The 26384-nt window shown below is 44.4% G+C and overlaps 1 protein-coding gene across 13 annotated transcripts; it reads left to right on the top strand.

Moving 5' to 3' along the window:
- Positions 1–202: 202 nt before the first annotated feature.
- Positions 203–19914, top strand: LOC116945195 (KH domain-containing, RNA-binding, signal transduction-associated protein 3-like). Of its 13 annotated transcripts, XM_076068962.1 has the most exons (12): positions 203–768; positions 4148–4275; positions 4979–5095; positions 5758–5904; positions 6487–6629; positions 7580–7754; positions 8132–8203; positions 10778–10893; positions 12359–12417; positions 14471–14564; positions 16461–16589; positions 17166–19914. In XM_076068962.1, the coding sequence occupies exons 1-11, from the start codon at positions 675–677 to the stop codon at positions 16546–16548; spliced, it is 1233 nt and encodes a 410-aa protein (XP_075925077.1). In that variant the 5' UTR covers positions 203–674; the 3' UTR covers positions 16549–16589; positions 17166–19914. The 13 variants fall into 13 exon arrangements, 11 of the variants coding, with proteins under 11 accessions (XP_075925077.1, XP_075925076.1, XP_075925078.1 ...); XM_076068961.1 differs by lacking the exon at positions 17166–19914 and having other exon boundaries at positions 16461–17072; XM_076068963.1 differs by lacking the exon at positions 17166–19914 and having other exon boundaries at positions 204–768; positions 14471–14534; positions 16461–17072.
- The last annotated feature ends 6470 nt before the right edge of the window (positions 19915–26384 follow it).

Below are 26384 nucleotides of genomic sequence, written 5' to 3'. Positions count from 1 at the left end.
TAAACGGTGTATTTATATATTTTATATGGAGGGAGAGATACGGGAAGCAGGCATATTGCTTGATAATGTTTTTGTTAATTTTTTTAATGTTTTGCCATGCCTACATCAGGCCCTCTGCGTGCGGAGGTTAAACCTCTGTTCTGGCATTAGCCCCCCCCCACCACCTCCACCGCGAAACCGGATCCGGAATGGGCTCCGAATCCATTCACGAATAAATTAGTCCGCCGTCGTGACAATCGATGCGCGACTTAACGTTATATATTTTTTTTTGTTTGAGCGTACTGTACTCGCCAACGAAAACGTACATAATTAATCGTCGAATCCCGCCCCACCCCCCCCTCTCTTTTTTTCATTTGTAAGCAAGTCGCGAATCGGGTTCGACTGCAGCGCTCCCGCGCGTCGTTCCAACCGCGCGCTATTTTACCTCGGCGCGGACTGACACACGTTTTAAAAGCGTAGCGTGGTTGCGTGGTGGGGTGGGGGGTGGAGAGAGAAAAAGGAGTCGAGCGCGTTTGGCGGTGGTGCGGTCGGTGCTGAGCCTCTCGAACGCGGAGTGGTTTTTTCTCCTCATAGCGTGGACTCAAAAAAAAACAAAGTATTTTTAAACGTCGACGTTGCTCTCGTTCCGCGTCTCTCCAGCCTGCCGCTTTTATATATTTTTTTTTGCAAGCGCGATGTCGTCCGGCTCCGTCTACATCCCCGAGTTGGTGGCGGAAAAGGACAGCCTCGACCCGTCCTTCGTGCAGGCCATGCGGCTGCTGGGCGCAGGTGCGAGAAGGCTCCGCTAGGCCTCGACAGGCCGCGCGTGGCGGGAAAAGAAAAAAACCCACAACGGATATAGTACAGTGAAACGTATTAAACGAACGATATATTAGTTTGTTGTTGTTATGGTTGTGGGTTTTTTTTTTTAGGGAATGTTGGGTTCTTATTTTGGTGGCGCCGAGAGTCCGCGCGGCTGCTGCTGCTTGTGGGGGGGGAGCGGTGACTTGTGGAGCCGGGCGTGTTGCGAGCTACAATGGTGGTGGTGGTGACACAGGCCGCATCCATTGTAAAGTGGATGATGATGATGGGTTTATTCATTTTCACGCCGTTAAAACATTAAATTAAGAGATCGAATAAGAACGACTCCGTTCTGTAACTTCACCCAATTGTTTTTTTTGTTCAGTTATCGGCTTTCCAGCCCCCCGACGTGTTATATTTATTTTTTAATCTGTCTAGTCGTTCGGGGTTGATGAACAACATTTCTCTGGCTGGCGTTTTTGCCAGATGTCTTTGGCCAAAGTCTGCGCCCCTTCTTACGCAGGAGGAGTAGTAGTTACGTGAAAACTTCACGAACTTTTCTTATCCTGAAGCGCTGTCGTCGTGCCGAGCAGATATTGGCATTTAGCTCCTGAACATTTTGCCATACGCAAGAATAGACTTGGCAAGGAGCGCTGCATATATATGCAGAGTGGTCCCGATGAAGCAGAATCTTTATTTAAACTTAGTATTTTTAAAATACCTATTTTAAACGTAAATACATTTTCAAAGGGGACATGTTCGGATCAATTCGTTCTGGGGGGAGGGGGGGGGTCGCAAGACAATTGGACCACCATGTGCAATCTGGGGCCTCTGTGTTATAGAAAAAAAAGCAGTACAGTACAACGCGTTGTTGCCTTTTTTCCTTCAAAATATAGAATGGCACTTTATTAAGTCGTTTTTTTCCTTCGCATGTGTACCAATGAAATAATGTATTACAGTGATTATATATGTGCTAGCTTCTTGGCCCGTCCTAGGGCGGAAGCTGTAATATTTCCGAAAAAATTGAGCAGAGTATAATTTAAATCTCGTGTAAATTTAATGGCAGTGAATCTTGCACAAAAAGTATGTTATCAAACACTTCACTGCATTTCACTGTAGCACTATTAATGGCAGTGAATCCGCCACAAAACGAAGTCATAAAACGCTTCACTTCATGTCACTAGCACTATGTAACTGACCTTTAGTTTGTTCAAATTCACTATTCTGATCATTTATTCTCTTCTGCTTTCGGTCGCTGTGGTTGAAATAAATTGGAATTCGATACAATATCTGGAAAATCACCGAGAAGTGACTATTTTACCATAGTGTAGAAGTGTAATTAGACTTACCTTTTGTCTCAAGTGCTAAAGAAATCAACAAAGACACAAAAAAACAATTTGTTGCTGCGTATAATATTAGATTCACTTTCAGTAAAGAAACGTCAAACTTAAAGCGAATTTGCGAAAAAAATTCGCTCCACCGTCTTCTGTGTGAGTGTAAAAATCCACCCGCTCATGAATATTAATGACGGCATGTTGAGTGACGTCACGCGCGGGACACAAACATTATTAGCTCATTGTAATTACGCTCACAATCCACGGCAACAATACTGTTTAGTGAGCGTGTTGCATAGCTGTCAACTCCATACTGTTTACTCCGTATTCTTGTGCAGGGAAATTGAGTTTTCAGGTCCATACGCGGGGTCAACCGTTTTAATACGGGCAAAAGCATGTTTTTGACTTTGTGTTTCTCCCTTGTGATTGGACTTTGTAGGGTGAACGTTGAAATGTATAAGGGCACGGGGTGACCAATAAGGTCTGAATAGGTCTGTAATAAAGTAGGAACTGATTTGGGGTTGACAGGTATGGTGCTGATTTTTTTTCAACGACCCCGTTTGCTCGGTCAAACAGTTTGAATCGCTTATTTTCTATAAACCCACGTCGATGAAAAGAATAACAATGATCTGCGCTTTATATTTCTTAAAACATCTGGTTTAACAGTCAAAACATGCACGACGCCGATTTGTATCCTAGTACAGTTGAAACTTTTTTTCTCAGTGCATGACACGCACTAAGTTGTGGTATTTAACACTTTGAGAACAATGTTTCACTGTGTTTTGGCCAGCGTCTATACGAAGCAAATAGTAAGGCTTACAAAGCATGTGGTGGCAGGCTGCAGTTTTTTTATACATTTAGTATTTAATTGCATTTCGGCGCGGATAGTGACGAATACGTACCTATAAACCGCTTATCAGGGCCTACCTTCTTACAAACCAATTCAGACCTTATTGGTCACCCCGTGCCCTTATAAATCTCAACGTTCATCTTACAAAGTCCCATCACAAGCGAAGACATAACTAGACAAAAACAAATTGCCCATATTGAATCGGACCTGAAAAGGCAATTTCCCTGTACAAGATTATGGGTAAACCGTATGGGTTGGCAGGTATACGAAATTGCTAGTAATGTCAATAGAAGTTTTTGGGTTAGATTGTGTAAATATAAATGCATCGTTAAACCCACCCACACAACATGGCCATTTAGTAAGGTTTGTCACGTAAACAAAACGTGCCAATTCGTTACCAGTTCTGCACACCACTTGTGTGTTGAGTAAATCCACAACATCTGCAACTAGAGTTCCGTGACGTTTTGCCGGTAATTACAACCAGCATCATCAGGCGATAGCCAGAGTTATGGAGAAATCCTGTCTTGCGGTTTGATAATTAGCCTTGGCTAAATGTAAAATTGCGAACAACAGTGGAAAGCGCCTTGATCGTAGTTGAGAAAGCGGTCGCCCTTGATGCGCGTGTGCTTATCGCAATTTCATTCTCCTTTTTGAGTCTTGTCATGAAGCCATGTTTAGTACAACAATCACGTCTTGTACACGTGATTGTTGTACGTCACGAACTTTTATACGGAAATATATCAATTCAATAAGTATCAAATAAGGTGGTTTGAGTAGATGTGTTCTTGCTAGTCTAAAATTTTTAAAGAATTTTCACACTTGGCATTTTGGCAACAATTGTCACACCTGTACAGGAAGTATTTTTGTATTAGCGAAGGAGGACTTGAACCAGAGCATTGTTGTTGGGACATCCGTTATGTTTAGTTTAAATGACAACGCTAATGCAGTGTGAAGCCAGTCAAAAATAAAACCTTCATATCTCATCGGATTCTCCATTCTAAAACCTTTAGTTTTTTTTAAGTTAACCAAACACCACCATAGCTTATGAATTAACAGTGTATGTCACTTTTTTACAGCTGCCAACCTAAATCCATAGCATACATTCAGAAGCATGCCCGCTCATTCATATGTATGCAAATGAGTGCATATTAACTTGTTAACCTTCATTTTGTTCTCATCGCAGAAATATCACGTCTGCAAAACGGGGGCGACGACAAGAAAGACGATGACAAGAAATATCGGAACATAATTGGCGAGCAGAATTTCAAGTTGGCGGAGAAGGTCCTCATCCCGGCTAAGCAGCACCCGAAGGTAATAATCATCGTGTATATTTTTCAGGATTAGTGCAGACTGCTGTTAATTGTTTAATATAGCACTTGTTCAACACTCTGTGTGAATTCCTGCTTGAATGAGCATTATTAAGGTGGTGCTCGTGTGCTGTTCATAGCCCGTATTCTGTGGGGGAATCTGCATTTCAAGGACAACCACTGGATTTCTCCACAAAGTGGTGTTTGGTCTTTTTTGAGCCCACGGGGATGATGGCATTGGGTGAACCCCAGCCAGGATTTTTTACTTGCAACCTTCTGATTTAAATCCACTCGCTGTACCACTGACCTGCCTGTAACTTTTTTGAGACGAGCGTAGACAAAACTGAGGAAACAAATAGCGAACTCAAATTCGAGAAGCGCTTCCATTGCGCAAATAATGCCATCCCAAGTACTGTGTTTATAATTATGCTTGTAGCAGGAGAGCAGTGATGCGAATTTGTCACCTAAGGAAGATAAACATTGCTTTATGGCTCCCATTTAACTCCCTCGGAGACAATCCCATGTATGTGTGTATATTGAACGTCTTTCCCAGCATACGTAGCCAACTGTGCTAATCGGATGTGTGGGAAGGAAAGTTGTAACTTGCTGACCCCATGCCCCGACTGGACATGTGTGAAAAAGAGCTTCATATCTCATCGGATTCTCCATTCTAAATAAATATTTTTTTATTCTCCCTCTGCTTGCAGTTCAACTTCGTGGGGAAACTGCTTGGCCCACAAGGGAACACGTTGAAACGACTGCAAGTTGAGACGGGCACCAGGATGGCCATCATGGGCAAGGGGTGCATGAAGGACAGAGCCAAGGTGCGTACCTCAGCACGTTCATCTCCGAGCACTCGGGTTCGTGAAAGGGTGCAATTTTATGTAATTTTACATTGGCATTTATTTGGTTCCTATAATCGTCGTATACGATCCAGGCGTGAGATTTTTTAAGACAAATTTCCCTTTCACCCCATACCTGGGTCACGAAAGCAGAAGACATCAACTTTGTGTTAAGATCAAACAGCAGTGTGCAGCGTTGAAATATTCAGCTGTAGTAAAAACTACGACTATGAAGCACATTTAACAACAATTTTCTATAAAGTTTTAAATAAAAGGGTACCTTAGGTTCCAAAGAGATATGATATTTAGTTCAAAAGCATTTATGTTCATATTGACCAAGTAGTGGGTCCAGTTGCTGGTTAGATATTGACAGGGAGGGAAGATAATTTATTTGTCTTAATTAAAAGCAATTCTTTGCATTGACTAGGAGCATTTTGGGAGAAAGAACGATTCTGAATTTGGTATTTAATATTGGTACATAAGTTATGAACGTTGAGGCACATTCAAAATTGCAAAGGTTTGATAGTATTGTTAATCTTGCCTGTAATTTCTTAGTTAACGAGTGGGGCTGTTGTACTGTTCCGATTGAATAGTGCAGAGGGAAATTGCCACGTGGCCTCTGTTGTTCTTCGTTGTGATTACAGGAAGAGGAGCTCCGAAACAGCGGCGAGGCCAAGTACGTTCACTTGAATGAAGAGCTGCACGTGCTCATTGAAGTGTACGCACCCCTCCCTGAAGCCTACAGCCGCATGGGGCACGCTCTCGAAGAGGTCAAGAAGTTCTTCAACCCGGTATGAAGTCCCAGCGCAGCAGTGCACATTTAATCGTTACATTTCTTCAAACTTTTTTTTCTCCAAACTTTTTTTAATCAAACGTGCTGTGATCGTGTTGTCTGCTTCGTCTCATATTACAGTGAAATTCCTGATTCATGATTTATTTTTGGTTTAGACCGCATATTGATATATTTGGTTGTGACAGGTTTTTAGATATACCTTTGAGCTGAAACTATAATAATTGACACGTTAAATGCTTGCATATGCGACAGTTTTATTTTGGTTCTAACAACACAAATTTGGCAATATGATTACGTGGCCGAATGGCTGCGAAACTTCCTGTTCACATCTCTTCTCACACCGAGCAGTGTAAGATAACGTCCTCGAAAGATGACATTGCAAAACTATTTGTGAAATCACCTCGATAGCTCCTTTATGGAATGGAAAAGGTTTTAATTCTCAGAGATTGCATAGGCTGAATTGATTGGGGAAAAAACTATTTTAACATGAAGTTTTTTTGTGTAGTAACTAGTGACCAGGCCGAGACCATAAATTTAAGTTTTCCCTGCTCTTGCCTTCTCTCCTACCCGTCTACACCAGGATTACAACGATGAAATCTGCCAGGAGCAGCTGATGGAAATGACATACCTGAATGGCGTGGAGGTGCCCGTGGTAGCGCGTGGCCGTGCCATGAGGGGCCGCGGCATTCCCCCGCCTCCTCCCGGCGCTCCTGCGCTCATAAGGTACCCCTTACCGCCCATGTGCATGGCTGCCGTGATGCCTCTACACCTCCAAGTCACGTTACTATGATTTCCGCAATGTGATTTATCACGTTGCCTTATTACATTTCACGATCACAACGGTTATCACGCAATACATATAAAGTTTCCTGCAACTTTGTGTCTGTTACGTCTCTATCATCCTGTTTTTTTGTAATTTTATGTAAAAAAAAGATGGCGTAAAAGATTAAACTGCATATTCTTGGTTCTTTCGGTAAAGTCACTTTAAATCAAAAGATTCAACTGCAGTTTAACTCGCGATAAGTGTCTTTTGATCATTGCAATTTTTACAATCTGTTACGCACTTGCTGTGGGAAAATTACATCATAAATTGTAATGTCATCGCTTACGTTTAACAGAGCAGTCATTTCACAAATGTTTTGTCAGGAAATGAAATATTAGAAACATTAATGAGCAACAATAATTCACAATGACAATATTTTATGACTATTTTGCCAATCGGGACAACATGGACCTTGTATCGGACACCATCTCTTCCACCTGATGACGGTCGCATGTGTTGCGATCGGAATGTCGTGATTTATAAAATATTATACCTACGTGACTTTACCGAAAGAACCAAAGAGTCTGGATTCCTGCAGTCACGAAAACTTCAGATCAATATTTCTCATTCACAAAGCTTTAACAGGTAGCTTTGGGTGCACAGTACAGCTCTTGATGATACAGCATCAAGAGCTTTGATTTTTTTCAGGTTTCATCTTTAATAATGATTTTTAACACCATTCCCACTTGTAGTGCACTCATTGCAGTTAATGCAGCTCAAATCACTAGTTTAATTTTCCCCCATAAACAATGCCCGGGTATCTCCCTGCCTGCAATGGTGGGGCACACAGCGTGTAGCCACTGCTACTTGGATCCCTGCGTGAACCTCGGAACTTTCCCCGTCTCTGCAGGGGCCGTGGTGTGGGCCCCCCGTTGCTGCGTGGGCCACAGGGGGGGTCACGTGGAGTCGCATCCCCCAGGGGGGTCCCGCGAGGGCGCGGGGGACCCGGGGGGCCCGTGGAACGTGGCGGAATGAGTGCACGCAGACCCATCGGACGAGGTGCCGCCAGGGGTGCTTCGAGGGGGGTAAGTTAAAACGCCTTGTACAATTATACATGCACACACACTCGGGACTTGGGCATCACGGAAATTATTAAGGTGTGTGTGGGTTGTGGCATGGGCCTTCCTTGAGTTTTGGGATTGGAGGGGGCTTGTGAGTTTTTTTTTTTTCTCCAGTTGATTATAAGCTTGGATGCACAAGAATGCTCGACATTGGATTGGGGGAAAATGACGGAGCATATCTCCACTGACATTTGGGCAGGTGAATTAAAACTGCATTGTTTTGTTGGGTACTGCAAAGCCTAACTGGCGAGGGACTGGATAGCCTGGTGGTCATAATGCTTGAGTGGGGGCTTTGCTAGGACGCAGAGCAGATTTTTTTATACGCTCGCGTGTACGCCCAGGCGCCGCCAACTCGTGGGAGAGGAAATGCGGGCGGTGCCACTTCGGGTCCCATCGCGTCCACCCCTTCCCAGGTGCCTAGCTCCCGACAGGCACCCACCACACAGAGGGCACGCCTGTACACCCCCCGGCAGCAGCATGGCCAGGAGTCCTACCAGGACTGTGTGAGTCGTTAGCAGGGACCAGCGCTCAAGTGGGGTCCCCCGCGGGCCACGAGCCCAGGCGGTATCGTGCCGTATGGACCTGGCAGCCGCGTTGCTTCGGTTAGCGTGTCGTTTCTATTATTTGTTCTTTCACGCACTGCCAGAGCGCACTTTGCACTCCACCACGAAATGATCAATGGATTTAAATTTGAAAGGACTATTTATTTGTTTATTATTGCTATTCTGTTGCTTTTCACTACGGTCGTGTGCGAAGTCCGCTGGCTTGCACTGCGTGCGATTACACGGGTGGTTCGTTAATAGTCGGGGGGTGCTGGGTGAGGATTACCAACACTTGGGGGAACATGACTACCACGTTCAGGCGCCGTTTTCCGTGGCATGGCTGGTATCCTGTCTAAGACTTCACTTGGTGTGGCCCTGCCAGGGCTATAACCTGATCCCCAACCGAGTAGGCAAATGAGTCGGCTTAGTTTTTCTCCGTGGATAGATGCTGTTTTAATACTCGTGAAACCCCAAGCAACAACAGGAGTGGCTCATTTGGCTAACGGGCATGGTGTGAGGTTCCAGCTGCCTGACAGTGCTTCTGTATTAGCACGCAGAACCGTTTACAGAGGACGCATGAACATTGTGTGTTGTTGGAGTGGGTAATTGAGCAGTGTTTTTATTTCTTATATATGATCGGCTGGCTAGGATAAAAGCACTTGCATACAACACTGCTACCTTACTTGATACAACAATAGGAAAGCTGAACTTCCCCAACACCAATAGATGTTTTGTCCTTTTGAAAAAAAATTAGAATATTAGGCTCAATTAAGTGAAGCAATTTAAATTTGCGCTCTGGCAAACACCGCAATCGTACATTCACCTTATATCTCTGGGTAGGCTTACTTGAGCCAGGAAGTATGGCAATTGGCACAGTCTTGCCAAAACCTGTTTACCTTGCATGAAGAGCATTTCCACTGCTTTGTTTCATGAATCACTGAAAAATGTGTTTTTTGCCGGCAGTCACAAGGACATAACTCGCAGTGGGAGTGCGATGGGGGGGAAATAATCTGGGGAGTTAGCTACTTGAAGAAATTAGTCACCATGGCAACATTAACCTCCAGAGACTTCAGTCAGCCATCTTAGTTGGCTCAAGTAAAATATGTTGGTTTGGCCGAAAACGTTCACATTGATGTCTTTTATGGAGTTCTTTGAATGGTAACATTTCGATTTGTAGCAGTCAATTTTAGTCGTCAAATACGTATATGCATAACAATAAGTAAAAGTTGTTGGAAAGTGTGTTTTGTGAGTTTTCATAGTTTGGTGTTGGAAAGTGTTTTTTGTGTGTCAGTTTTAATAGTTTGGTGCTCGATCTGTGTGGATTAAAAGGTCTTTGGGCACAGTGGGACAGCACCCACCCCATATTTGGTTCCAGCTCCACTTTGCACCTCGTGCACGAAGTGAACGCTTGGGGCTTGATTACTCCTAGTTCTGGTTGAGGGTTAAGCAAGCTTACTTGCAAGAGTTGATAAGTCCACGTCGTTGAACATTCGTATGTCAATTTGACATAACGTGATACCTGTAAATGTTTAAACCAATCCCACCTTTTTTTATCAGGACGTTTGTAGTACGTTTTATTTTGGTCACAATTGTCCACAAGAATCGGTGCGGCCTCTTTTTAAGAACAAGGCGACGTAACATTTTGTTATATAATTGCAGTGTTCGTCTCTATGCAAATGTGCATGGTCATTGTTTTTGCAATAAAAATATATTTTTAAAACCAATCTATGCTCAAATTATTGTCTGTTGAATCGCACCCCCATAGTCTTCTGACACTTGAACCTCCTTCGAGGCGATTGTGCTGTGGAGCTCGAGACATCGCATTTAAAGGGATGACCGCAAAATGTTTAGCTACGTTATTTCGAGTATATTACAAATCTGTAGACGTGGCTGCTGCTGCATTTAATTTGAAACCTCTGAAAGGGCGTCCCTCATTATTTGCATTGTCTGTGTTATACAATTCCACATGTTAATATTTTTGCCACCTTTAATGCGAGTAAGAAAGCTGGCCTCGGAAGAGACAATTTAACTTTTCTTCAGTAGGTGCATATATTCATGAACATGGTTCATAGCATTTTAAAAATATATACCGATCCAAATTCATCATAGCTCTGCTGGATATGTACCTAGGCTATCGTCCAGAAGCAAGCGACATCGATGTCAACCATATCTTTCAACATGACATTAATGCCACAAACGCGATGACGATTCCTGACCGTAATTCATTATAAATATATTTGCTTGAACCTTCAAATTAGTGTCTGACATCCCGGAACCACAAAGCCTAGGTACTTATCTCCTGGATAAGTATTTGTTTATTTGGGTTGTGTCTTTCGCTAAGGCGCTTGGGCATCTGCCAAGGTTTTTACTGGAGCAGGCAAAGAGCTGATTAATTTTATTTTTAGTTGGACCTGACTCTTACCTTGCGTGCGTTTACTCCTCAAGGCCTACGATGACAGCTATTCCAGTTCACCGTATGAAAGCCATGGATACGAGACTTACGATTACTCCTCCTTGCCAACGTTCGACGCCTACGATTACGAGTTGCCTGCCGCACTAAGGTAAGTTCGCCCCCCCCCCCCATCCTTGCGTGTGCACCAGACCAGTGCTTGAGCACAACCACCTTGTACATCGGTCTTCAATTTTCAGAGGTTTGGTGTGGGGGAACTTTCACCGATAAGACATCAGTGTGCAGGCCCCAAACCACCTGCAAAAGTGGTCCTTTCAAATGTTTGTGTTTTGTCGGATTCTGCACTGAAGGCCACCAGGGGCCGGCAGTGGCCCGTGGGCCTTGCAATGAAGAACACTGGTGTACAATTATCCCTTTGGGGTTTGTGCAGATATGGTGGCTGAGGAGTAAGATGTCTTTTTTTTAACACTGCACCACATAAATGTATTCGCTCTGATTCCTATAGATATTAATGAATTGAATTGCCATGGTTTTGGAGGTTGTGGTTCAGTTGAAAGAGTAATTTGTTTCCATGGTAGTGACAGTATAGAATGTCCAGTCATGCCGCTTTGTTTACATGAACCAGTGTCTCGACTCGTGTTCATCAAATATGTTTTTCTTTCCCCAATTCCGATCGCGCTACTAGCGGCCATCCGCCAGCCGAATAAGTCTCCACGTGTTTTGTAGGAATAAGCCAAATTAAGTGGATGAAAAATTATGTGCTTGTCACTGCTGACTAGGAGGAAACTATCTCCTCGCTCCAGTTGACCCAGGTTTAATCACGGGTGGCTGAAGAATGGATGCACAGACATGGACAAAGATATACATAAAGACACACAAACACAACAACAGGTTCCATTTGCTACATCACAGAGCTTGTACCAGGCTAGGTGCACTGTGAGAACATGACAATGTGTTCTTATGGCTCACTGCTGGCAAGGCACGATATAAACCTACGTGGTGTGGGTTAAGTGAAATTACAGATATATGCACTTTCTGTGCTTGCCAATCATTTGTGACGGCTCAAACCATCAACTTCGCTGCACTAGAAAAGAATCCGTTTTTAGCGTGGGTGGCTGAAATGTGATATTCAAACCCATAGTGTGTTGGCTCAATGATTTGACCCTCATATCCCGCAAACTCCAAGCATCGTGTTACGTGTTTTGTCAGTTTCCCATTTTATCTTCCTGCCATTGCACTCCTGTACACGTTATTGATGTATGACCATGAAAGCTAAAAACAAACGTTTTGATCTAGCGACTGCTACGGTACCTTGCGTTCTTGCATTAATGTACCCAACCCATAGGGTGCTCAGTTAAAAAAAAATAACCGAAATGTTACGAATGTTTCCGTGGAAGTCTATTGGTGTTCTGCCTCTGCAATCCGAGTGGCTCGCTGATAGCCATCTGTTCCAAAAACGTGACAATTCCTGCTGTTACAAAAGTCCTTTCTGTGCTTTGGGTTTTTTTTATTTCACTTTTTTTTTTGCTTCCCCCACCTCTCCACCCCCCTGCCCTCTCGTTTGTCTCGTGTTCGCCTTCGCAAATCAAATTTCAATATTTCTGCGTATTTTGCAGCGGTGTAGAAAGTTACGACTATGGTCACGGATCGACCGCGGAGGCGTACACTGGTTACGGTAAGCGGAAAGCTTTCTCTGTAATCGTTTTTATTTCGGTGTTTTAAAAGACGGCGACGCCCCCGATGTCCTTCGCCACTTCACGTTTGATTTCCTACGACGATCCGTCAGGGCCAATAGAAATCCACGGAAACACTCGACTTCCTCCCCCGCCTGTGTCGTCTCTTGGTGTTTCAGTTTTTTTTTTTCAGTTTGCATTTTGAAAGGCGGAACGGATTTAACTTGAGTGTGGTTGCCATGCATGCGGAGTTGTTGCTTTGCTTGCATGATCTGAACATTACTGTTGCGGTGTGTTCGTTTTAAACCAAACATTCACTCGCTTCCAGGGCTTGGTAATTTTGGAGGTGGTGTTTGTCTCCCCAGAGTTGTACATGTAGTGCTTACTTGTAAATACTCGTCATAAACTCGCATTGTACATTGATGGTTCGTGTCTTGTAGGAGGAAAGCTGTATCGTTAATGGTAACATTTAAAGAAACCCTTCAAGCTGTTGTGACACCAGACCCTTTGGGTATCTTGAGCTCCCCTGTTTCAGTGATCCTTAATATTTTGCTGAATTTATGGATTGGAAATTCGATTATCCCATGAGAAGATGAGTCCGCTCCTGTTACGCATATCAGACAAATCCCCTGGCCCAGACAGTTCTTGGCAAGAGCTCGCTGTATGCGGGTTTTACACCAAGTACATTTGAGTTGACCAGTGTGGAAATTTTTAAATGGAAAATAAAGTGTGTAGCCCCTTGAGAGCGATCAGTAGAGCCCGGGTATCAATGTAAATTGGGATCTTGGGACGTACGTTTGCCGAATGAATATCTCAAGTGGTGGTTAATTTTATGCGCAAATTAAAATGTGCGTGTAATTGTGCAATGTCAAGTCTGCACGCTTTCACCATTGTGCCACTTTTGCTTTAAGCAATTCATTTGTGTGATTAAGCTGTGGCGCCACTCGCAACACCCATTTTTTTTTACTGCGGCGTTTTCGTTGCCAGCTAGTGTTTGCGTAGATTTCCCTTGGCCGCCCTCCCCCCGGGGTGTCGCGATGGAATTTGCTATGTCCTGTAAATGGCCTTGCTTTCTTGGCCTTGTCGTATTTGCAGGAGTAACGCGTCTTGGGTTTTATTTTGTAAGGGTTTTTTTTTTACGTGAAAACATCTGTCGTTTTCACAAGAAGAAGCGGAGATTTTTTTTTCATAGTTGACATTTATATCCTTTTACAAAAATGAAGAAAAGGAGAAAAACTAATTGCATTTAACATTAACGCCATTCTGTAACAGAAAACATCCAGCTAATATTTGAACACTTGATTTCTCTCCGGGTTGGTATGGTCCTTGTTCACAGTTTAAAGGGCCGTTTTCTTTTACCGTAATTTCCAGATTATAAGATGCTCCTGAAAGTGATTCGTACCCCGAACTGGTGCCCGGTGTTAATAAAATTGGATAAATCTGATCACACACGCACCTAGAGGATTATAAGACTGACAACCAACTTTTATGTTGTAATAAAGAGGGGGAATTCATCTTATAATCCGGAGAATACGGTAAATATTGCTTGCCATAAACGGGTGTTAATGACGAATGTTGGCGAGTATTAGTGCTTGTGCACAACTGCCAATGCAACTTAATTTTTTCCAGTTTATGCGAAACACATCGTACAGTTGTAAAAGGCTAAGGAATGCATTTTTTTATATCAACATTGACTGTAAACTTTTACTGCAAAAGCAATGTGCTTTGAAAACTAATGTATGCCAATGGGGTGCATCAAACAAAACAAAAGGCATTGGGTTCCTCCCATATTCACGAGTTCATCTGTTTTTAAGTAAAGGCAAGATGTTCCTATAACCTTGGTGGGTAACCAGTATCGAGTGTTAAAATAATAGTTTTTTTATGATACGATTCATTCCTCTGCGGCCCAAACCATGAGCGGTGGACTAAACCAATCCTGATGTGTAAAATATAAATCTTGTCAACCGAGCGACTGCTTGGTTCCCGTCACTTGTGTGACCCCCCCCCCCCCCCCTTTTTTCCATCTCTGCCTGCCCCCTGTCTCACAACCATCAGGGCAAGAGGAGAAGTCTGGAGGCTCTAACAATCGGCTGAAGACTTCGTCGTCCCGCGCGATGCGGTACTCTTACCGCGAACACCCGTATGGCCGGTACTAGCTCAACCGGGGGAAAGCCAGCCGCCCGGGAGCTCACACACTACTCACCCACTCCTCGCCCACTCCTGCCCTTCCACCACTACCTTCTCTACACAAACCTGCTATGCCCTACCTGCTTCCCCCCTGCCTGCCACAACATCCAACTCCGCTACACCAACCCTGATATCAGGGGTGGGGAAACTACACCCCAATTGCCAGATACAAACCGCAAACTTAATTTCGTACATCCGGTGGTCACATGAGGCTGGCCTACCTCTTCAGCGTGAAATTTTAACCGTCGCTGCGAAGGATCATGGCTGGTGCGTCTACTTCGGAGCTGAGAATCCAGTAAAACGCGTGTTAACGAGGGTAAAAAGGGAGGCGCACCATGCATCGCAAGCAGTGCGATAGCACTGAGCCCCCTGATAATAAAAAAATATATATTCTTGGATAACGCTAGGATTGCGTCGTGTTGTGTGGCCTGCCTAAGTTATTTTAAAGTCCCCCACTCGGTAAGGAAAAGGGTTCCGCTACCCCCTGCCTTACACAGACCCCGCTCGCTCCCCATTTTCAGCGTCACTCCTCCAGACAGCCGCTACTCCTCCCTTGTCCGTGCCCGCACCGTGGCGTGCGCGTGTTGTGTACAAGTAATCCGCCATCTTCCCCCCACCACACACTGCATTTGATTTGAGAATCGTGAATTATTTTTCCTCCGCCCCCCCCCCCTCCCAACTCCTCTTTTGTTTGAGCGTCATGATGGTCCCTGCCAGCGACGCAAAAGTATCGCTGCAAGTCGTAATTGATTATTTTTATTAGTTTTTTTTTTATTACGTAAATAACATGAGCTAGTCTGAGCTATAGGATCATGAAGCAACATTGATTGTAAACGATAGCTTTTTCTTTTTGAGTACGTAGGCTTTGTTGCTTTCGGTTACCTTTTTAATAATTGTGATCCCTTTGCTTAATGATTTACACTGCATCGGACCCTTGACATTGTTATTATCCTTTTGATGTTTTGCATGTTGTAAGAACATGCATTTTCTTATGGTATTTTGTCATTTAAACATAAAATAAGTATTAACGTGTGAAAATACGTGGTTGGTTGTCTAATAAATATCAAGGATAGTAATGCAGGGCCAAAAAACACACTTTGAAACTATGTGCTCAGTATTTGTTAAAACCCTGCTTAAACAATAACATTGACACAATCATTTCTGACAAAGCTCAAACCCAAATAGATGTTGCATTGATGTTGCTGAACTTCATTAATAAACTTTAAAATATATACAAGAAAATGTAACTCTCTCGCTGTTCAATTATTAATTTTAAATTGCAATAAAACTTTGTGAGTCCTTGAAACCATTGTAGTTGGTAATGTGTGTGCCACAATTAGAATGTTGTTATAATGTTAAAAGCATTTGCGTGAACCACAACCACATGAAACTTCCCGTGTCACTGGTAATAAAATGTAATAATACCACATTTACAAAATGCTTATTTTGTTCATGTGTATACACATGCAATTTGTAAATCCATGATTACTTGTGTACTTAATAATCCCATAATATAAATAGCCACCTCTGTCATTACCCAACAAATACACAAGATGGACAGTAGTGCCTGGTCTTTAATGGATACACCACATGGTGTCTGTTGTAAATGGTGTTATTCACAAATGAAAATTGCATAAATTGCTACCATTTCTCTGAAAAGATATGTAAATGAAGAACAAAAACCTTGCTTAAATGAATAACATTGTTTAAATAAAACCTGATTTCACAATAGTCAAAAATATTTTAAACCATCCTGACATTCTTTGGCACACACCAACCGCCAACTGTTGACATTATTAACCTGTGACCAAGTCATTGTCTTAACTACGCTGTAACGTTTAAATAATTACTCTTTCAGTTCGGATGCTCATCAACACCTTTATGTATCACGAAGGCTCTTTTCCCCTGGGAGAGCTATTAATGCAGGGCCAGCCAGCCTCGAATAACTTTCACATGACAACTTGCAGAGTCAGCCTGGCCATATCAGGTAACCTTGTCAAGTACATCACATCACACTTACTCAGCTAATTAATCGCATCCTGCTTTTCCCCTTTTTAGAAGTATATAAATAGTTTTCCGTAGTGCGTTTTTTTCTCTCTGTAGAGTTCTCTTAAATTGCTGCCGATTTGACAACTTAGCACTGTGTTATTTTGAATTAAAATTAGTTTCGGGGATGTTGCCCAAGTAATTAAATTAATGCTTGTATTTACGTACACTTCACGCACGCGGCTTGCTGTTTTTTTTTTAATGTCTTATGCTGAGCTTCCGTTTACAAAATGCAAATGCAGTATTGCTCAAGTCGTGATGATGCTGTTTTGTCTATAATCGTTATACATTTTTAAGTTATGGTTTCATACATCTTTCATTGTGTTGGATCAACTAGTATGGTATAGTCATTCAATTTGCCATTTTGCATTGCTTAACCTTTTTTACATATGTTCTTGTATATAAAGAAATCACTCCTGCTGGACTTTGTTCCTTGCAGTGTAGACATTATCGCGTCTGTCTATACAATGCACAACACAGTCGATTTATAACGGTGCATTTGTGTTTCTCTTTGCAGGGGAGACGTAAGAAATTCTGCTGTCTGACGCAGCATACTTAACTTGCGTCAGGGGGGAAACCCGGCATCATACCGCGACCTTTTAAGCTGTAGAGTGTTGATTCAGTCACATCATGAAGGGCCGACGTGCTGAAGAAGCTACAAAGGGCACATGATCTGTCTGCTGTATAACGCACAACAATTCACTGCACCAGTCTCATGCCCAACCTCCATGGCTCATTAGGAGGGACGGATGCGTTTAAGTTTGAAAAACGTGAGAAAATAATTATGCAAGAACAATTGTAGCCCAGTATAAATCCACTGCTGGGTAAAGTCCCCTCCGCCACTGTTGTTGGGCTTTTGCGGATTGTTTGGCCGTACTTCGGCACTCGGGCTACGGGTTCGCGTTGAAAAAGTTGGGAGGCCCAGGACCCGTGTCACACGTCACGATGTTAGCCACAGATGGGAATCGAAGGCAGCTCGCCAGGTTCGCAGCGTGGTGTGCCAACCAGCACACCACTGTTCCCCCGCCGAATTGCCGCAAAACTAATTTGCGCAAATTCCTATACAATAATATATAACGGGTGAAGTTTATTTAAGAAAGGGAAAAACCAAGAAAACATCTCGGTAAAATATTAGGTGCTGCAGTTGGCAGTGGCCCACAATTAACAAAGGAGATCCATTCGTCAACACCTCTGGCATAAAGGAAAATACACAATAGGCATTTATCCTAGCAGTGGTCCTTCAAGGCACATGCAGATGGGCAATAGCCTTTATAATTTGACCAAAACTGTCATAAGTTGTGTATGGCCAATTAGTCCTCCAACTCTAGCCCTTGCATTGAGAGTTTTGATCTTGTGCCCAGACGTGTTACTGTATTCTCTGGATTAGAAGATGCTCCGATAAGTTAGGACACATTCCAAACTTACTAATAGAATAAAGTTATTCTAATGTTTACACACGCAGCTTTTGATTTAAAATACAGGGTAAAAAAATGTGCTTATCCAGAGAATACGGTATAAGTTTGATACGGGGAAACTTGCGTTTCTGGCTTTCCCGGCAACACCTGTCTCACTCCCTGGGTGTCGCGATGTCTGTGCTCACAACTACTTGCTAGAGTTTTATACGTACGTAATCTGTGTATTTTAAACTGACTAAAAAGAACCAAATCGTTAGCACTTAACTTTTTTACATATTTGTAGCTTGTACAAAGAATTCGCAACATTTTATGAATACAGTACGAAACTGAAATGGGTTTTATGGTTGGTTTAAAGTTTTGAGAGCGAGGTTCTAACAATGTAACAAACTAATGCTTGGCTTATTTTGAATCCCTTTCCTCTCGCGTGTTAATCCTATAATATGAAATACATTATTATTAAAATCCCTCTCCACTATTTTTAATGAAAGTACGAGTTACTAATTTAAGTTCTCAAATCTGACTGCCCCTGTATGTAGTGTCATGGATGAAGGAAGGTGTACATAGCAGGTGTTTATTGTGCTCATGTTTGCCGGTGGGTACCAATACATGAATGATTTCGGCAATGCGAGACATCCGAGTGTAATTTAAGTCATTGCAGCTGATCCAAATTGGGTACAAACGACACCTATTAGCAGATTTTTGAGGACAGTATTAAAAAAGATGACCAACATTTTGTTACATGTTAGAAATATTTGTATTCTGCTTATACAGTATATAACGATGTGATTTTCCACGAACCCATGAGTACATATCCTACGTAAGTTCAGGGTCTTTACAAATGAGGGTCACTGTGACGACTATTTTTTGTCCTGGATATAAAAAAAAACTTGGCTCCTATATTATCAAAGTAGATATAGATCCATTCCAACCTAGTGGCCTGCATTGCTTTTATTTTTAATTGCACACGCTATCAAACTGAACTTAAGCCGATCGATCGCTCGGGGATTTGTTATATGAGGTTGATTTATTTTTTACGGGGTACTCCCGTGGCGCGTCTAAACCTCAACGTTGGGGAAAACTGTGAAGTCGCTGAAAGTGCAGTACTCGTTGCGATTGAATGTTTGGAAAGATGCTGGAGAAAGTCTCGCCTCAAACCCCCAGGAAATTGTGGCCCCAATGAGCAAACGGGAGTTTTTATAATCGCAAAGAAACTGAAAACGAATTTGATTCGTGTTTTTTGGGGTTAGGCTAATGATCTGGCCAAATGTGTGGCTAAGGCCCTCCGCCACGTGACGGCCAAATAAGTAGAATTGTGTGTACAAGTTGTTTAATGTGCCAATCGTTTCAGTTCGCCTATAAGTTGAAACATTGTCAATCAAATCAAGCAATTAGTATCAAAGTTCAACAATTAGTATAGAACTGCGAATTATTCAACTTACTGGTGATCTAAAACAATGAATTGACGCGTTAAACGTGTGACGAATTGTATTTGTTTGGCTTGTGGAGGGGTCTGAACGACACCGATTTGGCGAGATCATTGTGGCATCTCGCGCAAAAAAATATATTCGTAATAATGGCTGCTAAAACGTGCTCCGTGTAAAGTGAAACCTCAGCCGCTTGGACGTGTCACTAGACGGAAAGGTACACTACCAAAACTAATCTCTACTGGAACTGCCCATATTATACCCTTAACTCTGCCAAGTCCACATCCATGGCTTCAGGCGAGACGGTCTTCACCTGGTTGTGTGTAACGCGTCTGGCCGATGGGTACACATACGGACTTCTTTCAAAAGAGGCAACCCCACCCCCCGTGTAAGTTGTAATATAGTTTGCCGTTTGTATATTTGTAAATACGGTAGTTGCGTTTCTTTCCTGTGTGCATGGGAGTGTTTTTTGTTGCGATGACTGCGTTTGCCGAGGAGTGGAGTCCCAGATGAATGCTCCTATTTAGTCCTTGAGACCCAGATTGGATATTTAATCTGTCCTTTGCCGCCTATGATCGGTGGTAAAACTATAAGTTGCGCCAAATTTTCGAAGAAAAGCGCCATTTCATGTTGAATTTGTGAACAAAAAAGCATCAATGTGACCGCATCTCTAGAGTGATGTAAGAAAATATATAAGACGTGCACAGCATTCGATTGCGCAGGAAGGGAGCACATTTTAGATGAGGTCAAGTGGAGAAAAGTTGTGGAGCGCGAGGTGGTAAGAATAATATAGGTGGTAAGGGCACCGCGATGAGACGTTAACGCTTGTCACCTGGTATGTTGGATGGCGTGGGTTCGATTCCGACCCTGACGCATGCTGTATATTAGGAGTTTGCGTGTGCCTTTCCCAGTGATCGCGTGGATTTTTTTCCCGGGTCCTCCGGTTTTTCCCATCCACATTTAGAGACATGCGTTTTGAATATTTGGCTGCTATAAATTTCCATATGATAAGCCACTTCGTTGAGCTGTCGTGTGTGGCCAGGTCGCTTTTGAAAAGAGCTATATAGCTCAGTGGGGCCTTACCTGATTAAAATAAAACAGTTTAGTCTGATTCCAGTGCTGAGCGAGACGTGTTGTATTTTTTAAAATGGAACGGTCACTTGTAGACCGAGAAGGTGGGTAGCCCTCTAGCCTGGGCTTGTAACACATGCACGATCGAGTCAGTAGTGCAGCCATCCAGAGGGAGAGGCATTCCAGATAAGCATGTGCAGCAGTGGAAAAGTGACCTCCCATTAATTGAACAAGAAGAAGAAAAAGAAATGGATGAGCAGACTGTCTCCGTATATAATCAGTCTCTCCACGTGAAAAAAACTACAGTATTTCTTACAAGACCCATCGACCCAATGGCATTCTGAGAGTGAAACATCCCAGCAGCATTGCTTCAATAAAAGCAAACTGGACCGATGTTGGCACCGTTTCATCAGCAAGTAGGCTTGCTTGAGTTTAACACGTAGGCTTTCGCGACCACTATCCATAAGAGGTTTTTTTGGGTTAGATCGGGTAAATATATAAATGTCGTTAAAACCCACCACCTCCCGACAGCCAACTAGTAAGTTTTGTCACATACTCAGATTGCTAATGTTGTGGCTTGGCTCTCCAACACCGGTATGCTGTACGAGTGACGAATTCGCATGTTCTGTTTACGTGACAACCCTTGTTGGCTGTGTCGGGTGGTGGCGGGTTTTAACGACACATTTAGGCGATCTCACCCAAAAAAACTATTAAGGCTTGCTTGAATCGTTTCTGGTGAACTACCAGATGTTATAGGCAAATGTCCTCTAAGATGTCGTGGAGGTTGACAATTTGTATCATCTGGGAGTGTGATGTTGAATGACACTATTACGATGTAAATAGCATCTTTAAAGCGTTCCAACCAAATTTTGTAATTAATGAACATAATTCTGGAATTTTTTAGAAAAATCGACCCTTAAGGATGGTGACACGTGAATATTTGGTGGCGTTCACAGGAAGACCATAACACTTGGACTTCTTGATGTCCACAGGTCCCGTGCCAAAGTCGTACTTTTTGTCTTGAGGTTACATTAATTTAGTGAGTTCTAAAGTCTTTACGATTTGCTCTGACTGTGGTCTTCATATGCATAGGTAGCGTGCACCAAAGTCTCAATGTACAGGCGGTGTACATCAAAGTCTCAATGTACAGGTGGTGTGCACCAAAGTCTCAATGTACAAATAGTGTACATCAAAGTCTCAATGTACAGATGGTGTACATCAAAGTCTCAATGCACAGGTAGTGTGCACCCAAGTCTCGATGCAGGACAGGCAAATCGTGTGGTTATCGCCACCATGAAAAGCGTTAACGAATCGCCAACGTTGCACCATTATTAATTAATGAAAGTAAACCTTGTTAAATTATTAGGTTGTATATAATTCACTGTTTTCAAAAGAACAAAACAATATCCCATTGTCGATGCCAGATGATCCGTGTCGATTTCTCGCGGAACAGCGTGCCACGTGTGTTGGGGCATGGACGTGACATTTTTCAGTCCCCTTAGTTTATTTTTTACACAGCAGGAGGTGCACACTTCCACGATCTGTACTATGAGATTACCACTTGACAAGTCAAACTTTAAAAAAAATCCCTTGAGCTGGAATGTATCCAAATCAAATGCAAAACCAGGTCTACGTTTTTCGGCCAAATTGTGCATTCATTGGTGACCAGGCTGAGACCATCTACTCCCGACCATTGATGACTTGGTTTTGGAAGACAAACACAACATTGGCAACTGACGTTTTTTGCCACGTAAAGTGGTGCCATTTGCTCCTTTGGCCCGTGGAACATTTGTGAAGATCACCAGCGAAGTGGAGTTAAATTAAACGAGTGCAGGGGCTGGTCTAGAATTCCTTTAGCGGAGTGTAAACCTGCTTGGACTAGAGATGTTCAGGTCACATTACGTTTGATGAGAAACTGACGCTTTCACACGGAGAACAAAGACAACCACGAGACTAGATACATTGCCTTTATACTCATCATTATTTACCAAGGTAAGCTACGTTGAGTCTCAAGAGGGTCCTACATTTTTTAATGTTCGGTCAATCTCATTTTAAAATGTTTGGTTTCATGTAGGAGATAGGTGGGGCACCCGGAGAAAACCCCCACGCATACGAGGGAGTGACATGCGTCCACTCTCTTCACCTGCCCAGCTCGTAGCCCCACAAACTACAACGTCGGAAGGAAGTTCTACACTGGTCTCCCAGCCGAGCGCTAGGCAAGTGCCACTCCGCTGGGGATCTGAAGTCTTGAGCGAGATGGGGTGCGTCTGGGTATTTTGTTTGGAGTGATTTCAGTCGGCCCATTGAGGCAATCGTTTTCCAAGGTATTCAGGAAGAGACGTGCGAGTGTAGTACAAATGGTCCAATAAGGGGCCGTCCATAAATGACGTCACGCGATTTTGGACGATTTTTGACCCCCCCCCCTCGTCACGGCGTCACAAATGTCTGACCCCCCCCCCCCAGGTGCGTGACGTCATTTATGGACGGCCCCTAAACTAAATTTTGAGGGATTGGAAAATATTTTTTTTAAACGATAAGTTTAGTCGCCAGTGTTTGCAAAATCTAAAACAAAAGTACAGGTTACCCCCCTTCGCTGTGTGCGGTGGTAGTGGTGGTAGTGGATGAGTTACAAAAAAAATGGGCGCACAAAGCGAAACCGCACGAGGAGACAGCTGCCTGTCGAGTAGCGCACAGTACGAACTCAAAGTCCACACGTCCCACGGTACGACCGCATGTGGCTGACTTGAGACCGTATCAGAGAGCGAATGTTGTGTAGAGCTAGATGAGCCGCATATACGCGAAATTGCACAAACCCAAACCCGCATAAAGCGAGGGAAACCTGTATTTGAAAAAAAAACACTTGTGGACGCACGAATGCATGGGGTTTAAAGAGCCACGACCAAGGCGCTTGATACTAAATGCCCGTTTCGCAACCGCATGTCCAAGCGGTTCCTGTTGGGTCGGATAGATCGCGATAAACCGGCATAGCAGGGGATAGAGAAGAGACGGACTGATGTGGTTACAGAAGGATGTTGAGCTGATGGGACTTGCCGCTGACCGGTACCAGCAGTGTCAGGATCGGCCTCTGTGGAGGGGGTTCGTGCAGGACGCTACTGGGCAGTTGAGGGCAACCGCCCTACAGCAACAACGGAGGGCGGAGGAGCGACGCTCACAACAACGAGCGGAGCGCCGTGCGTCTAAAACGCAGCGAGTTGACAGTTGCGAGCACAGTTGGTGCATCCGCCCGCCGTCTCGGTCAGTCAACCCACGGCACCTGGGTCTGTTCCGTGACCTCCTGCCAGCGGGCCTTCGACACTTCCACATGACCTCGAAGTGCACCTAGCCTGGCACAAGCGCCGTGTTGACGTCACCTCCGTTTCGTTGCGAACGGAGGTTGTTGTGTCACGTGTTGGGCCTTCGGGAGCGCGGTCAGATCGATATGCGAACTGCTGCTGATGGCCCTTGCCAGCAGAGGGCGGTGTTGACTACAGTCCTGTGCCATGGGTTAAAAACGCCACACTTTGAGACGCAGTGCACCGTGTGGGGGACTTTATATTTCAAATTATCAATGCGTTTCTTGTAACTTGTCAAGCTATCGGGCAAATGCTACCCCGAGCATAACGTTGCGAACGAACAATAAAATCCGAGGCATCCATTCAAAGGCGTTGCTTTCCAGCGTGTCGAATTACGGCCAACGGTCAATCCACTGCTGGATGAAGGCCGCCTCCTTTCCCAAAGGCCGTCGCCGTCTCTCGCACGAGTCCTGCGATGCGACAATCGACGAGCGCGTCGGTGTCTCCCTTAAGCGCCCGCGTGTCGCTATTTTAACCCGTTGCTAAGTAAGACATTGAGTTCATTCGCCCCGCTCGTGTCTACAGGCGGCACGCTGTGTTCAGTACGAAAGTCTACCACCAGCTCAAACAAGGCAGTACCAGGCGATGGAAATTCCACATTCCCATTGCGGTTGGTCGATGCGCAGGCCAGCCGCAGATGGCATCCCACAGAGAGTGGTATTCGTTTTTAATTGACCGCAGAGGGATGATGATGATGATGGTGTGTGGGGGAGGATGAGTTTGATTCCCAACCACGGGATTTGAACTCGCACGCTTCGGCTGTTTGTTACACGGATAATCCAGTTGAGCCAGTTACCCAGTTAGTTCAAAACTGAGATCCGTGGTAGGCATCGGTACGGAACAAGGAATAGCAACATCAGAGGGATACGTACGGAGGAAATGAGTAAAAGTAAATGGAAGGGGAAAGCTTTAACCAGCGCAGGCTCCTTCACAACGCATGCTGGATGATATTACCCTTCATATGGACGGTCGCGAGTGAATTATGTGAATTCTAATGAAGTTCTAAAAGGGATAGACGGTGGAAACTGGACGCACAATTGACTGTGCCTAGGAAGTTAACAGCGAACATTTTAATTTTAAACCTTTCAAAAGCTATGGCCTGGAGGTTGATTTGTCTCACCTTTAGGAAAAAGCCAGAGACTTAAAAGTGGCAATCTGCGTGCAGTCCCGTGCTCATCGCTTAATACGAACGTGTAATCCCCATCGAATATTTCCAGTGAACCAAATAATGAGCCTCCTCTTCGTATCTTGACGCTAAAGCCGATAGCAAGCGACGGCGCTGTGGTGTATGCACACCACGCCACGTACCCGGTTCGATACCCGGCCACGGCTAAGGTCAGTGGCGACTACGCCAGCCCTCTTCGTCCCGCAATCGACTGGCGTGATGGTGAAGCTACGGCATGGGTACAAACAACCCTCGCGACCCTAACGACAAGGTATGGGGACGGCGTTCATCCAGCAGTGGATTGACAGAGTCTGTTGATCGCCACCACAACGCAACGATCCTCCCCGTATAGCCTCATCAGACTGTTGGGCCAAGTGTTGTGAGCGAACACCTATGGAGGCCGGCATCGGCAAACGAGTGGGTGGATGTCCAGCACCACGCCCCACCGCCTTTGTCTCCCCAGTGGTGGATGGGGCTAGCACCACACCGCATTTGCGGCCGAGTCGACCTAGAGGGAGACCCACGACCGGTTCAAATAATCGCAACTGGTGTCGGTGGCCGTGCGCGGGAATCGAACTCTGCTCATCAGGTTCTTAGCGCAGCTCTTCCGAGTGCAACGCAGACAACGCGCACGCAAGCGCCACTTTGTGTTCTGGCAATCAGTCGGCACGTATTCACGTGCACGGTGCTGTGTGTGCATTAACGTGCAGTCGCGGGAGTGAGTGTCTGCGTGTCTCATCTTGCCTGGACGCCCTTAGGCACCACAACCATGGAAGATGCTTGTGTGCGCGCGTGTGTGTGTCTGTGTGTACGCACGCGTGTTGTGGGGAGCGGTGGTGTAGCGGTTAGCGCTACGCTGCGCTACGAACCCGGCGGCCCGAGTTCGATTCCCGCTCACGGCCGACACCGGTGAAGATTGTCTGAACAGGTCCTGTGCATCCCCTAGGTCGACTCAGCCTCAAATGAGTAGCGGTGTATAGTAAACATCGCCAATGGGGAGACAAAGGCGGCCGGGCGTAGTTTCAGGCCACCCACCCCCTTGTGTGCCGTGCCGGTCTTCATAGGTGCTCGCTAAAAGCACTTGCCCCAACAGTTTGTTAAGGCTACACGGGGGGGGGGAGGGGGGATATTTGTCTTTGTGTTGCCTCTGTTTTTCAGTGCATCATCTTTTCAACGCGAGAAGATACCCGGTCCTTGCCGTTTGTTCGCTGCAAGTGCATGCCGTGCGAGACTTGCATTCGAATGTTGTATTTCCCTCTGACTCACTCTCTCTCTCTTTGCAAATAAGAGATGTTCATGGAAGAAAAA

Source organism: Petromyzon marinus, chromosome 23 (genome assembly GCF_048934315.1).
Source record: "Petromyzon marinus isolate PM22_M1 ecotype Great Lakes invasive population chromosome 23, UKy_Petmar_22M1.pri1.0, whole genome shotgun sequence".
In the NCBI taxonomy this organism is placed as follows: domain Eukaryota; kingdom Metazoa; phylum Chordata; class Hyperoartia; order Petromyzontiformes; family Petromyzontidae; genus Petromyzon; species Petromyzon marinus.
The sequence above is the reverse complement of the archived record's forward strand: the minus strand, read 5'-3'. Positions and strand labels throughout refer to the sequence as shown.